Genomic DNA, 12,167 nt, shown 5'->3' on the forward strand with positions numbered 1-12,167 from the left:
GGTGGCCGTTGCCCTGGATTAAAATAGTGTCTCGAAGATCTGTCTGGGGAACCTACCTTCTGTGGCCGACGCCACGGAGTCTTCAGATCGAACTCAGTTTGGCGCATTACTGAAAGAAGCTCGAGGTTAACGTGCTCAGGGAAGCATGTTTCAGAGTCAGTAGCATCGATGGAGTTTTGATGTGGTAATAACAAGCAATTCCATGGGATTTTGTCTCATTGAAAATTCCTCGTCCGCCCTGTGTCGCTCCTTCTGCAAATGCCTTACGCTTGGTGCTTCCAAAAGAGGGAAAAAATTCCATCAGATTACCCCTGTCACGTGACTAGGCTTACTCCGGAGGAGCATAACCGGCAACCGGCCCCGTTTCCTCTTCTTGACAGCTTGACCATCACTCCGTTTTGATCACGACTTAATTACTCCTCGTCTATTTGCAACTCGAGGCCCCAAGGCTATGCAGCACCGTCTTCTGCTACCTCGAATGCGCAGTCAGCCCCTGACGCGCTTGACGTTCTCTCTTGTATCCGTCGCCAGAGCACATCGAAGTCGAGGTCGAAATACACCCACTTCGCCCCGCCCCCTTCATCTTGCACGATCTGTCGCCGAGAACCAAGCTCACCGACTGAAGTGGACGGGATCAGGGTCTCTGTTCAGTACAAATGACACCCGGTAACTACAGTATTGAGACTCCATATATGCCATTACGTTACATAAACGTGCTGTATGGAGAGTCCAGACTCATTACTCCTGGCCAAGAAATCGATCAAGCTCCGCCAGGTGCGTTTCGAAGTAGTTAAAGCGCCAGAAGACTGTCTCGCCGCTGCTTCTGCTCCGGCACAACTGGTTGGTCTAGGATTGAGGAGCTATCTCCTGCGTCTGCGTTCGAAGAGCCGAAGGCGCCTCTTCCGGCATAATACGCGCGTCAACTCAGATTCCCAGAATCGCATTGCCCAATGTTTGGACATATTCGCTTGTATACTGAATGTGCAACTCAGCTACTAGCGAATTGAGCTTTGTCACGATCCATTCTTTCATGCAGTCGTCGCCGACAAAGTGAGCGCAGATCAGAGGCAGTTGTAGGAACTGTGCCCCAAGAGGTCTCAGTGCCGCGGCATACTCGTAGGACATGCAGATCTTGCGTGCTGCTGCATTTACACCTAGATTCGTCCGCCGCGGAAGTTCATCATGCCTCTGGTAGATAGTCATGATGCAGACTTCGATAATGATTGTTACCGCCCAATACCATGTGTGGAACATTGCACCATCGGTGGACTGGAAACGGAGCACTGATGGAAATCTTCCGTCATCGCTCTGAGATGTGACGGGCTTGAATACCAGGGCAGTATTCGAGGAGGAATGCTCAGCCTCAGCGGAAAGGAGTGCAAGTTTTTGTTGAAGATCTTCTCCAAATTGGATAACTTGGTTGACGGGAGTCGTTGCGGCGCGGATGCCTCGCACTTGTTTGACAAGAGACGGCAAAGCGCTGAAAACTTGAACTAGCCGGTCTACCAATGTTGAAGTCACGTTTCGAGTCGGGTCCAAATGAAAGCTCCGCCAACCGTCGCTGAACAAGATGCAGTCTTCTTGTCGAAGGAAAGCCTGTATGATCTTGCTCTAATAAGCTTTGACTGACTTCCAATCCAGATGCGCACCTCACGTACCATGTGCCCACGCTGTGTGCGCCATAATTCCTTCTCGAAATTCGAGGACAAATTCTGTGGTCCACGGAGGACGATCAGTTTGGTAGCAGCGCCAGCATGGGCGAGATACTGAGAGCCACGTTTCTCATGGATCATCATCTTACGCCGACAGCATCGCCTTATCAGCCGGGAGTGCATGCCCCTGGGCCAGAATCACTCACCTCGTAGTGTGTCATCAGAATTGTGGCGCACACCGTCTCGGATGAAAACCCCAGCACAGGGTGCTCAATGACTTCTTGCAGTATTCGCAGTGCCCTCATGTACTCCGAGCTGGGCAAAGGGCGCTCTCCACTCAGGGTTGCAACGGCCGAATGAGGTAGACCGGTAGCATTGCGTACTAGATTAGAATGAGCCTCTAAGACGCATGCCACCGCAGCGTCCAGGGCGGGATTGTGGCCAATGCGAGACGGAACACTGCAGATGAAGTTTCCCAGGCACTGTAGTTGATAGCCCCTTGGGCCGGTTTTGAGCGCGGCTGCGAAGGCGGAAGCAAGCTTGTTCTGGTCAGTCGTGCTCGGTGTGACAACGAGCGATAATGGGGATTGCGTTCGCGAAATCGGAGTCGCGGATCTGGTGCGGACGAGTTGAAATTTCTGCGTTAGGCTGCCGTGCTCCATCTTCGAGGAGAGGACATTCATTTCCGTGCGTAACAAGGAGGCAGCTTCTGACACCGCTCGCAGGCATGGCTGTTGGTCCCCGGACAAGCCGAATTTCGCATTCTCATCGCGGAATTGGTAGTGAGGGGGGTATAGGCACTCTCGGCCGGCCTTGAGACACCGAGCACAGATAGGATGGCCTTCGTCGCACTACTCGGAATGCGGTTATTCTTCGTTCCTGGTCAACGGAAAGGTGAGGCAAGCCTTCTTCTTACCTTGACTTTCTGACGTCTGCACCATGCACATCCACCACTCCTTCTCCTGGTAGACCCGGTTGAGTATTGTGGCTCCATCGAAAATTCTGAGATTCCACGCGGACACGAGTTGACTAAGAGAAGTAAAAGGCTGCGAGTATCTACTTCTCATGATCTTCCTCGCCACAACATGGAAACAATCCGTGCGCGGTACAAGCGTGCCTTCTGATTCAGGGTGAGTGGCCCCACGGCATATGGGCCGCAAGGGGAATAGGCCTTTAGCGCCGCAACATCAGCTAGGATATTTTGCTGGATGGTGGAAAAGGGCCTCTGCGTGAGGGCCTCCAATGGCGGCGATATCACAAGATCCAGAAGAAGACACAATTAGAAGATCTAGTACCGAGACAGGAACGCGCTTCGGCATGATGGCCAGTTTTGGCAACTGTAGGGTACTGAACCAAAGATTGCAGGAGCCGAAGGCCTCTGAGTGGTAGGCGAATCGTCTTCGTGTCTTCGCTTGTCCTGAATCTATATCAGGATCTCCATCAGGCCAACATGGCGTAGCGACAAGATGCAGGTACAAAGTGAAATCCAGTGGCGTCATTGCTTGCCTGGCCTTGGCAGGAGTTCAGCGACGCGCCAATCTCTTTGACCAGAAATAGTTTAGTTTTGCGTAGTGCGTCGTGCTCATCTCAGCTTCACTTCTCTTTCACCTTTCTATCATACCGACCACAACCTTCGTTACGGCCGGCTGTTTTCTACAGCTGAGATCGTACGACCGGTGGTAGTCGCGATGAAGATCTTCATCTCGCAAAAGGGCATTATCCCGTCGCTATGATGCTCAAGTGAACAACTTGACCCATTTTGGGTCATCTCGCCGATGGGCATCGACTTGAGCAGACCAGTACGCGAAAGATGGTAGCATATAAAGGGACACCCGGGTTCCCTCTGCGGCATTCGGAGCCTCCCTCCACTATTCACTATCAAGTCGCCAGGTCAAGGTGAATTTCCTCCTATCTGTTGCTTTTCTCATCCACACGGTTCGTATAGTGCAATGAAAAGCCTCTTCCGACCCCTCGTTGCAGCCGCAGCGGCGTCGATCGTGGTGACAACACCTGGTGCCGCAGCGGCGTCCATCTCCAACTGTTCGACGCAGTTCTTCACCCAGGCAGTCGATCATGGTAACGCCAGCGCCGGGACGTTTCAACAGCAGTACCAGGTCGTCTCCCATTCCTTCAAACCTGGAGGTCCGATCCTCTTTTATCAACAGCCTGAGACAAAGGTATTCGCATGTATGGTGAGTTTGTCAAACTCTTCAATGATGGAGCCATCCTTACTCTGTCATAGGAGCTGTCCATATTCCCTGAATGGGCCGCAGAGTTAGGAGCCCTTGTCATTACTCTCGAGCACCGCTTCTTCGGTCTCAGCAACCCGTCAAATGCCTCCGACCCCGTTGAGAAGTACAAGACTTTGACACTGGAGAACGTCATGCTCGATGCCGTCACTTTCGTCAATCACGTCAAGAATACAACCAGCGGTGCAAAGGACAGTAAAGTGATCGTTACTGGTGGTTCGTACGGTGGTTTCCTCGCCACCGTTTTCAAGACAAACCATCCCAACGTCTTCTACGGATCGATTCCCTTCGCGGCGCCACTTCGATCTATTGGAGCCAACTTTCAAAACCCCCAGAGATACAATTGGTTTAAATGGGTAAGCCACGCCGTTCATGTGAGGATACGTATTAATGGCTCATTCAGGCGAATCAAATCTATCAAGACTTGTCCGCAAGCGCGGCACACAAAATGAAATTCGCTTTGGACACGCTCAATCAACGTTTTCAAACAGGTGAGTCCCATCAGAATTGCGAATCACTATATGGAGGGCCGAATGAAGTGTTGACTGTATCCATGCCAGCAACCAATACGACAGCCATTGCCCATGACCTGAACCTCTGCTCCATACCACAGACAGACGACGATCTTGCCACCATTATGGCATTGATCAATGTCGTTGCGTATTCGATCCCCTTGACAAGTTACAAGAGCCCCGTGGCAAACCCTGTTGGAGCCAGCCCGCAAAAGCTTGTCAACGAAACCCTCCTTCTCAACGACTCCACCGATATAGTCAACGCAATTCTGACAAACTACTACCCTCCTTCGCTGTATCCCTGCATCGAGTGGAATAGCACTGAATCGGCCAACCCCACTCTTCAAAAGGACTCTTTCAACTATCTTCTCTGCAAATATTTCCCGCTGAGTTCCAACGAGATCCCCAACGGGACAATCTTCGTGCCCACGTCCATCCAAACGGAATCTGACCCGACAACTTGCAAAAACCTGTACGATCTGGTGCCACCAACGCAGGAGTATGTCGAGAAGAAGTACCATATCACTCGCGATGAGCTGGTCAACGCTAGGAGAATTCTCTTCGCATACAACGAGATGGACCCTACTACAGCCGTTGGGATTGATCCATTGCCGCTCACTCAGGATCGTAACGCATCAAGGTACATGTTCACATCGTTGGCGGCCCATGGCGAGGAGATGTTAGCGAGCTATCCTGGCGACAAGCCTAGCGTGATACACGCGCGGCAAGTCCAGCTGCAGACCATTAAAGAGTGGCTTGGTTACCAGTGAGATGACTACATCGAACTTGGAGCTACGAGTGCGTAGAGGCACTTCTTGCCTTCTGAGTGAGGGGCCTAGTGTGGGTTTGGACATTACTGATAAAGAAAGGGTACTTGTTAACTGTCGTTGGGCTGTCTGGAGTACCATTTTTCAAACCCGGGGCCTTCTGTTTAAAACGACCCTGAGGACATAGCAGGATCTGACGTTCTGCTCTTGGTTGTTCACGCACCTCAACTGTGTCCTACAACTTGTGCGTTCTGGCCAAGCCATCAACATATCCACTTCCATGTGAGATAAAGATCGAGCTGTTGTAACGTATGATCGGGATGTTGGGCGCGATGTCGAACTCTGAGCCAGGGTTAAGCTTGATGGACCCCGTTCCAGACCAAACCTCGCCCTCGGTGACCTGCATGTGCAAGGAAACAAACTCGCGTACGACGGGATCGTCACCAACGCCAGCGCCAGGCATGATCCGCAGAACCAGGATTCGTTTCTCTGGTGGAGGGAGAGGTTTGACACCATGGACTCTCGCGTCAGCCTTGAAGGCAAACTGGATGCTCCTGTGTCCCACCGGTCGCTCCACGTACGCGGTGAGAGCACCACCATCACTGCTGCTGCAGTTCTTGCGGTCAAACTCGACGTGGCCGATGACTTTCGGCATACCGAATTGCTCGCGGCCCAGGAAGAGCGCGGCTTCGTTTTCCAGCACCAACTCCAGGGCAAAGTCGTACTTTTCACCCTTGTACTTGACTTCGACGTAGCCAACGAATTCGGTGTAGGCGCCCATGCTGCTATAGCCCCAATTGGCGATGAAGTAGGTGACCAGCGGTTCTTCTTCGATCTCGAGCTCTTCCGGTATGTAGTTTGCGATGGTTTCAGCCTTGGTGTAGAAGCTGATGACGATCATGTCGATGTCGGCCCATTCGACTCTAGCCTTCGAGTATGACGGGGAGAAGGCAGGAACGGCATTGGCCTGCTTGGTCTTGAGATTTCCGAAAGCCATTGTCGCGTGGGTGTAAGGTTGGTTTGGTTGGCCTTGTGTCGAGTTCCCCACAGATATGAAGTTACTGAATCATCAACAGATCAAATTGTTGGCGCAGGGTGACGAAGATATACTTGCGCGGAGGGATACCATCTTAATATTGCTTTCCATGGATGTCAAGCCATGCTGGCAGACAACTCGAGGCCGAGCAGGAATGAACTGTATCCGAGGTGTGAGTATCCATAGACCTCGATGTAATCTAAATTACTTAGTTTTCTGAATCAAGTAATAACACCACGTCAATAATCCGCAATACGAATCGAGACATGCTTCGGATATAGAACTCCGCGGGGATATACGGAGTAGTGGACATCCGTATCCGTTCCCCGACCCCATCGGATTCAGCGATGAGATGAGCCCGTCTGGAATTCTTGTCCCTGGCCGGGGCCAAGACAACTTGCTTGTAGACACTGAGCAGGACGACGAATCCGGAAATCGCGAACCCCCACAGCGTCGCACCTCGGTTGTCAAGGCCCCCAGCTAGGAGATTGTAGCATCAATTCTTTCGCAGCGGGACCGCTAATCACCTCGTTACCTGAAGCAAATGTTTCCGAGCGGTGGTCGGCAGACAGATGCGGCATATTTTGTTCTCTCAAGCTCTGAAACTCCCGTGTATGAACATGCCTCCAACGATCTTGTAGATGAGTCTGGGAAACCATGAGAGTTCCGCCAAGCCCGAGCCCCTCTCAGGCTCCGGTGTAGGAAGCGGTCACAACATCGGTCAGAAATACAATAATATCGCTGCCTCAGCTTCTCCTTCTCCGCTCCTCATTATCAATCTCAACCATGGCTTCGTCACAAGTCACCTTTGGTCAGTACCATATCGCTACGCCGTGTGCGAATCTTGTGCCACCAGTGATCCCTGGCGCTGAAGTGTTGAGCTTTGCTGCCGAGGAACGGCACAACTACAGCTTCCCAGCACTGCCACTCTTTAATGCACCCGCAGTCAGTGACCTCAGTTTCTGCAATGTCACGTTGAGTCTACGACATACCGACGCTGACGATACTGTCTACGTCAACGTCTGGCTGCCTCTGGAGAACTGGAATGGCAGATATCAAGCCACTGGCGGAGGTGGTCTCGCTGCAGGGTTTGGCGAGCCCATGCTCGCCGGGCAGGTCGGCAATGGATATGCTGCCTCGACAACCGACGGTGGCTTGACCTTGGACAATACCGTTGATCCGCAAACCGGTGCATGGGCGTTGAAGGAGGATGGTACTCCCAACGAAGCCTTGCAACTCAATCTGGCCTGGCGGTCGATACATGACATGGCCGTGTCGTCCAAGGACGCAATCAAGCAGTTCTATGGTTCTGACCCGGAGTACTCGTACTGGCATGGCTGCTCACAGGGAGGTCGTCAGGGATATGCAGCAGCAGCCAAATACCCCCATGATTTTGACGGTATTCTGGCCATTGCCCCGGCTCTCGATCTGCACGAACTGGTCCCTTCAGACTACTGGGGAACGGTGGTTATGCGGAATTCGGAGATCCCACCGTCCTGCGTGTTTGAAGAGTATCAAAAGGCCATCATCGCCAAATGTGATCCTCTCGACGGCGCCACTGACGGCCTGATTTCCAGCCACGAGGTTCTGGAAACTTGCGACTTCGATCCAGACAGCTTGGTCGGCATGACCTTTTCCTGCGGCGAAGGTTGCGTGGTTCCAGATCCTTTCACCCTCAGAAAGAAGGTGCCTTGCAAATCGACACATGACCTGACGATAACCGCAAATCATGCCGATATTGTGCGCAAGATCCTCCAGGGTCCCCGCACTGCCAAGGGGAGACAACTCTGGTACGGGTTGACTCCTGGCGCCGATTTCGCCGTGCATGCAAACGTTGTCCTCAACGAAAATGGCACCAGGGAAGTTGTCCCTTTCGTTGTCGCCGAGGGTTGGCTCAAATACTTTGCCCTTCAGGATGCGAGTCTCGACATGACCAAGATGACTCATCCGGAGTACGAACATGGTTTTGAGCAGTCTGTGACCCTGCTTGGGCCACTCTGGGGAAACCAGCAGCTTGACTTATCTGGATTCAAACAAGCAGGTGGCAAACTGCTGACATGGTTCGGCATGGCAGACGAATACATCAATCCACGTGGTATGCTGCGGTATCGGGAGGGTTTGGAGAAGACCTTCGGCGGAGCGGATGCCGTCGACGAGTTCCAGTTGCTTTTCTTGGCTCCCGGTGCTGGCCATTGCGTTGGTGGACCAGGGCCTAACCCGGTGGATGCCATTGGAGCGTTGGTGTCATGGGTGGAAGACGGTAAAGCTCCTGATGTTTTGCCAGCGTCCACGAAGACCGAAGAAGGCGTCGAGATCACCAGGAATCTGTGCCGTTACCCAAAGACGTTGGTATACCAACAAGGAGACGTCAACAAGGCAAGCAGCTTTTCATGTTCAGATGTTGGTGGCGGAAGTGGCCACGCCGAACTATAGGCAACAATATCCTGTTTGCTAGAAAGCGAGGCTGTGATATGCTGTGGGTAACTTTAAGGGCGGGTTGCCATGAGCTAGAATCGCTGCCCAATGCGGTCGTTCCCGACCTATCTGTTTGATCCAGCATGAGATTTCTACCTTCAGGAGCCTCGGGGGTTTTTCCACCAAACTATCTGCTCGACTTGGGATCCAACAATGTTCACATGGTGAAACCCGCGAAAGGCTCTGGTTTCTAGGGGCCGAGGCTCACGAGGCTGAATTTTTCCAGCAGCCAAGGTGCGTTGAAGCATCTGCCGCTGACACGCATAAATACGGCGAAACGCAAGTAAGCCGAAGTGTAGATTCGTCGACCTCAACTTGTTCCCTCACAGCCCTTCAACTTACACACCCATTGCGCACAGCTAGACTTCCTCAAACATCCTCCTCACTACCGATATGGTAGCAGCGGCGTCTGGCCCTTGCCACTCCGCGAGCTGCCTGCTAAGTGTAGATGATATGTAGTCTCTGACCGCTCTCTAGCAGCCAAACCATGGTCGCCGGACCCGGAGTCGGAGACCTGCCGTCGACATCTCCGCTTCTGCAAGATCAGCACGAAGATGCGGTCAGTGATGAGAGACCCACCAAGAGGCAGAAAGTGGCCGCCGCCTGCGATCAGTGCAGGGAAAAGAAGATCAAATGCGATGGCTTGAAGCCGCGGTGCAGTCCTTGTCAGAAACGAGCTGGCGCAAACGCGCATTGCGAGTGGGGCGTGAGGAAGAAGCGCAGCACTGGAGCCTCCAAGCTGGAGATTGTACGCCTGCAGTCTCGGATCGATGAGCTGGAGAGAGTCCATCGAAGGAAGTCGGAGCCCGAGAGCACAGATCAGCCGAGTCCATCTACCCCTCGATCAGCCTCGGATGCGAACCATCACTCCAGCGCAAACGCAATATTGGGCCTGATAGAAGAAGGCGGCCACGGCGAAGAGAGCGTAGTCGGCGACTCAAGTGCTGCGAGCTTTATGAATCGGATCAAAGCCGTCCTCGACCAACAGTTGTCCCCCGGTTCGGCGCAGCAGCCCCGTTCTACCAGTTCTTCCGCAGTACCAACGGGCTTGCACCGCCAAAGACGGTTCCGAAACCCCGACTACGTCCTTCCGCCAAGGCAACAGGCAGACAAACTCCTCGAGGTCTACTGGCGACTGGTGGATCCGTTATACCCATTCATTGACAAGGATGATTTCATGGGCAAGTATCAGAGCCTCTGGGCGGGGACTCCGACGATGGACGATGAGGTATGTTTCATATGCCTCTTGAACGCCACTTTCGCCGTGGCTTGCATTCTCGACTCGTCGATCCGTCCTCAAGATCGAGTGAGCTCGGGCGAAGTCTACTTCAAGCGCGCTCAGGGATACGTGGATCTCGAGTTTCTCCAATTTCAATCTGTGCATACGGTCCAATGCCTCCTGCTTCTGGCCCAGTACTTGCAGAGCACCAGAGAGCCGCAACAGTGTTGGCTCTTTGTGGGCCTGGCGATCCGCATTGCGCAGAGTCTTGGTCTTGACTTGCCTTCCACCAGCGCCCGAGCACATAATGGCAGGCCGGATGATTTCCTCCGCAAAGTCTGGCATGGTTGCGTGCTTATGGATCGCATCCTATCGATGACATTTGGCCGCCCGACCATCATCACTCCGCAAGCCGCAGCTTCGGTGCCTCGGCCACTTGCTCATCCAGGCCTCGGTGATTGTGAATGCCATAGGGACCTTGTCCAGTTCGACGCGTCTCCTTCAGATCTCCATTTCTTCCTCGAGACTCTACAACTGTACGAAATCATGAGCGAGACTCTTCTGGCGCTATACAGTCCCACCGCTGGAGGACATGGCTCCACGGCAGATGATAGCTATACCCCCTATTTCGGCGCCCTTGGTTCAAGAGCAGCAGGCACGGTGCTGGAAATGGATGCCAGATACTCCACCTGGCAACGAGCTCTGCCTTTCCATCTCCGGTTTGCCCGCGGGTCGGGTATGCCACAGAATCTGACTCACGCCCGTCAAGCAAGGGTGCTCTACCTCCGTTACTCCCACATTCGGACCCTGCTCTTCAGGCCCGTTCTATCCCGGTTTTGCAGCATTTGCCACCACGACGACAACATCGAAAGAGACTCGCTGGCCTATAAACTGGCTCTACAATGCTCGGTCATGTGCGTACAGAGCGCTCTGGACACAGTCAACCTTTTCGGCAAAGTTCACTCCGAGGTCCGCGTAGAGCTCCTCGACGACATACTGCCAGCGTGGTGGTATTGCATTCTCTACCTGTACACCGCGGCAACGGTCCTCGTGGCAGCGCGGCTCAACTCGACGATCGAACGGGAAATCGGTGGCGAGGACGTCATCTTGAACGCCTCCCGGACGGTCACGGCAGCGTTGCACCGGTACGGCAGTTTCGGGAAACACACGAAGAGATGCGCCGCGGCCATTGAGCTCCTGTTTGACCAAATACCCGGTCAGGTCACGCAGCAAGGATCTCAAAAATCGAGCGAACTCGACAACACAAGTGCTCCCAGTCTCGCGAAGGGTATCAGCACAGACTTGCAGCCAGATAGAACAGCAAGCGGCGGCCAGACGTGGACCTTTGCGGATAATGGCGCGGGCGCGGGCGCAGACGCAGGCATTAATAGTGACAATGTCGGTTTCGGCCAAAGCACCATCCTCCCCAACGATGCTTCCGTTGATTTTGCCACCAATACCGGCGCAACAACAGCAATAGCAACGGCGTCAGCAACAGCGCCGCCTTTGATGATGGATGAAGCCTTTTTCGAGCCCTCGGATCTGCGCTTCGATTTCGATCTCGGAGGAGACATGTCCTGGTTGAGCAGCATTCCGTTTGAGCTTTACAGCGAAGGTGGGTGACGATATGTCGTATCATGCGTGTCGTGTAGCACGAGCAGAAATCCAGTATTGATGCAAGAACGAGAGCGCGTCCGAGTCCTCTAGCTAAATGAGATCCCGTATTGATGCAAGAAAAGGAGCTACAAGTCCTCTAATCAGCAGAACCTTACCGTAAACCCAGTATCATATATCGTATCACGAATTCAGACAGAAGACCAGACGGCCACGTAGATGCATATCTGCGGACATAGTAGCATCATGTATCTCACACTAAGGCGACCCCGTGGCTCTAAGAAGGTCAGACATAGGACCCTACTACAGTGACTTCGACCTGCTACAGTGTTGACTCGGGTACTCAGTATGACCTGCTACTACATACTAATCACCGGGTTACTCTTTCCATTTGCCATATTATAGCCCAGGTACTAGTATAGTAACCTACTAACTTAAAGAAGGCAAATCATGCGTGCATGCATGTATCCAGGCAGAAAAGGACCGACTAATAAATATCCCACGCCTGAGAACGGAGTAGGCAAGCCTCGCGTCATTTGTCATCTGCCGGTGTTCATCTGTGTACCTGTTCATCTGTGTACCTGTTCATCTGTGTACCTGTTCATCTGTGTACCTGTTCATCTGTGTACCTGTTCATCTGTGT

At 53.0% G+C, this 12,167-nt stretch overlaps 5 protein-coding genes across 5 annotated transcripts; 3 read left to right on the top strand and 2 right to left on the bottom strand.

Moving 5' to 3' along the window:
* Positions 1-924: 924 nt before the first annotated feature.
* On the bottom strand, positions 925-2,314 carry G647_02752 (uncharacterized protein; the record flags this gene model as incomplete). Its single annotated transcript, XM_008727098.1, has 3 exons — positions 925-1,605; positions 1,659-1,796; positions 1,859-2,314. 3 exons carry the CDS (start codon positions 2,312-2,314, stop codon positions 925-927), a joined length of 1,275 nt encoding a protein of 424 aa, XP_008725320.1.
* A 1,287-nt stretch (positions 2,315-3,601) lies between these two features.
* On the top strand, positions 3,602-5,183 carry G647_02753 (uncharacterized protein; the record flags this gene model as incomplete). Its single annotated transcript, XM_008727099.1, has 4 exons — positions 3,602-3,844; positions 3,895-4,257; positions 4,305-4,392; positions 4,462-5,183. 4 exons carry the CDS (start codon positions 3,602-3,604, stop codon positions 5,181-5,183), a joined length of 1,416 nt encoding a protein of 471 aa, XP_008725321.1.
* Positions 5,184-5,415: 232 nt separating this feature from the next.
* G647_02754 (uncharacterized protein) lies at positions 5,416-6,177 on the bottom strand (the record flags this gene model as incomplete). The annotated part of the gene is made up of 1 exon (XM_008727100.1): positions 5,416-6,177. One exon carries the CDS (start codon positions 6,175-6,177, stop codon positions 5,416-5,418), a length of 762 nt encoding a protein of 253 aa, XP_008725322.1.
* Positions 6,178-7,002: 825 nt separating this feature from the next.
* Positions 7,003-8,649, top strand: G647_02755 (uncharacterized protein; the record flags this gene model as incomplete). The annotated part of the gene is made up of 1 exon (XM_008727101.1): positions 7,003-8,649. One exon carries the CDS (start codon positions 7,003-7,005, stop codon positions 8,647-8,649), a length of 1,647 nt encoding a protein of 548 aa, XP_008725323.1.
* A 529-nt stretch (positions 8,650-9,178) lies between these two features.
* G647_02756 (uncharacterized protein) lies at positions 9,179-11,533 on the top strand (the record flags this gene model as incomplete). The annotated part of the gene is made up of 1 exon (XM_008727102.1): positions 9,179-11,533. The coding sequence occupies one exon, from the start codon at positions 9,179-9,181 to the stop codon at positions 11,531-11,533; it is 2,355 nt and encodes a 784-aa protein (XP_008725324.1).
* Between the last annotated feature and the right edge of the window lie 634 nt (positions 11,534-12,167).

Source organism: Cladophialophora carrionii, assembly GCF_000365165.1.
Source record: "Cladophialophora carrionii CBS 160.54 unplaced genomic scaffold supercont1.2, whole genome shotgun sequence".
NCBI classification, from domain to species: Eukaryota; Fungi; Ascomycota; class Eurotiomycetes; order Chaetothyriales; family Herpotrichiellaceae; genus Cladophialophora; species Cladophialophora carrionii.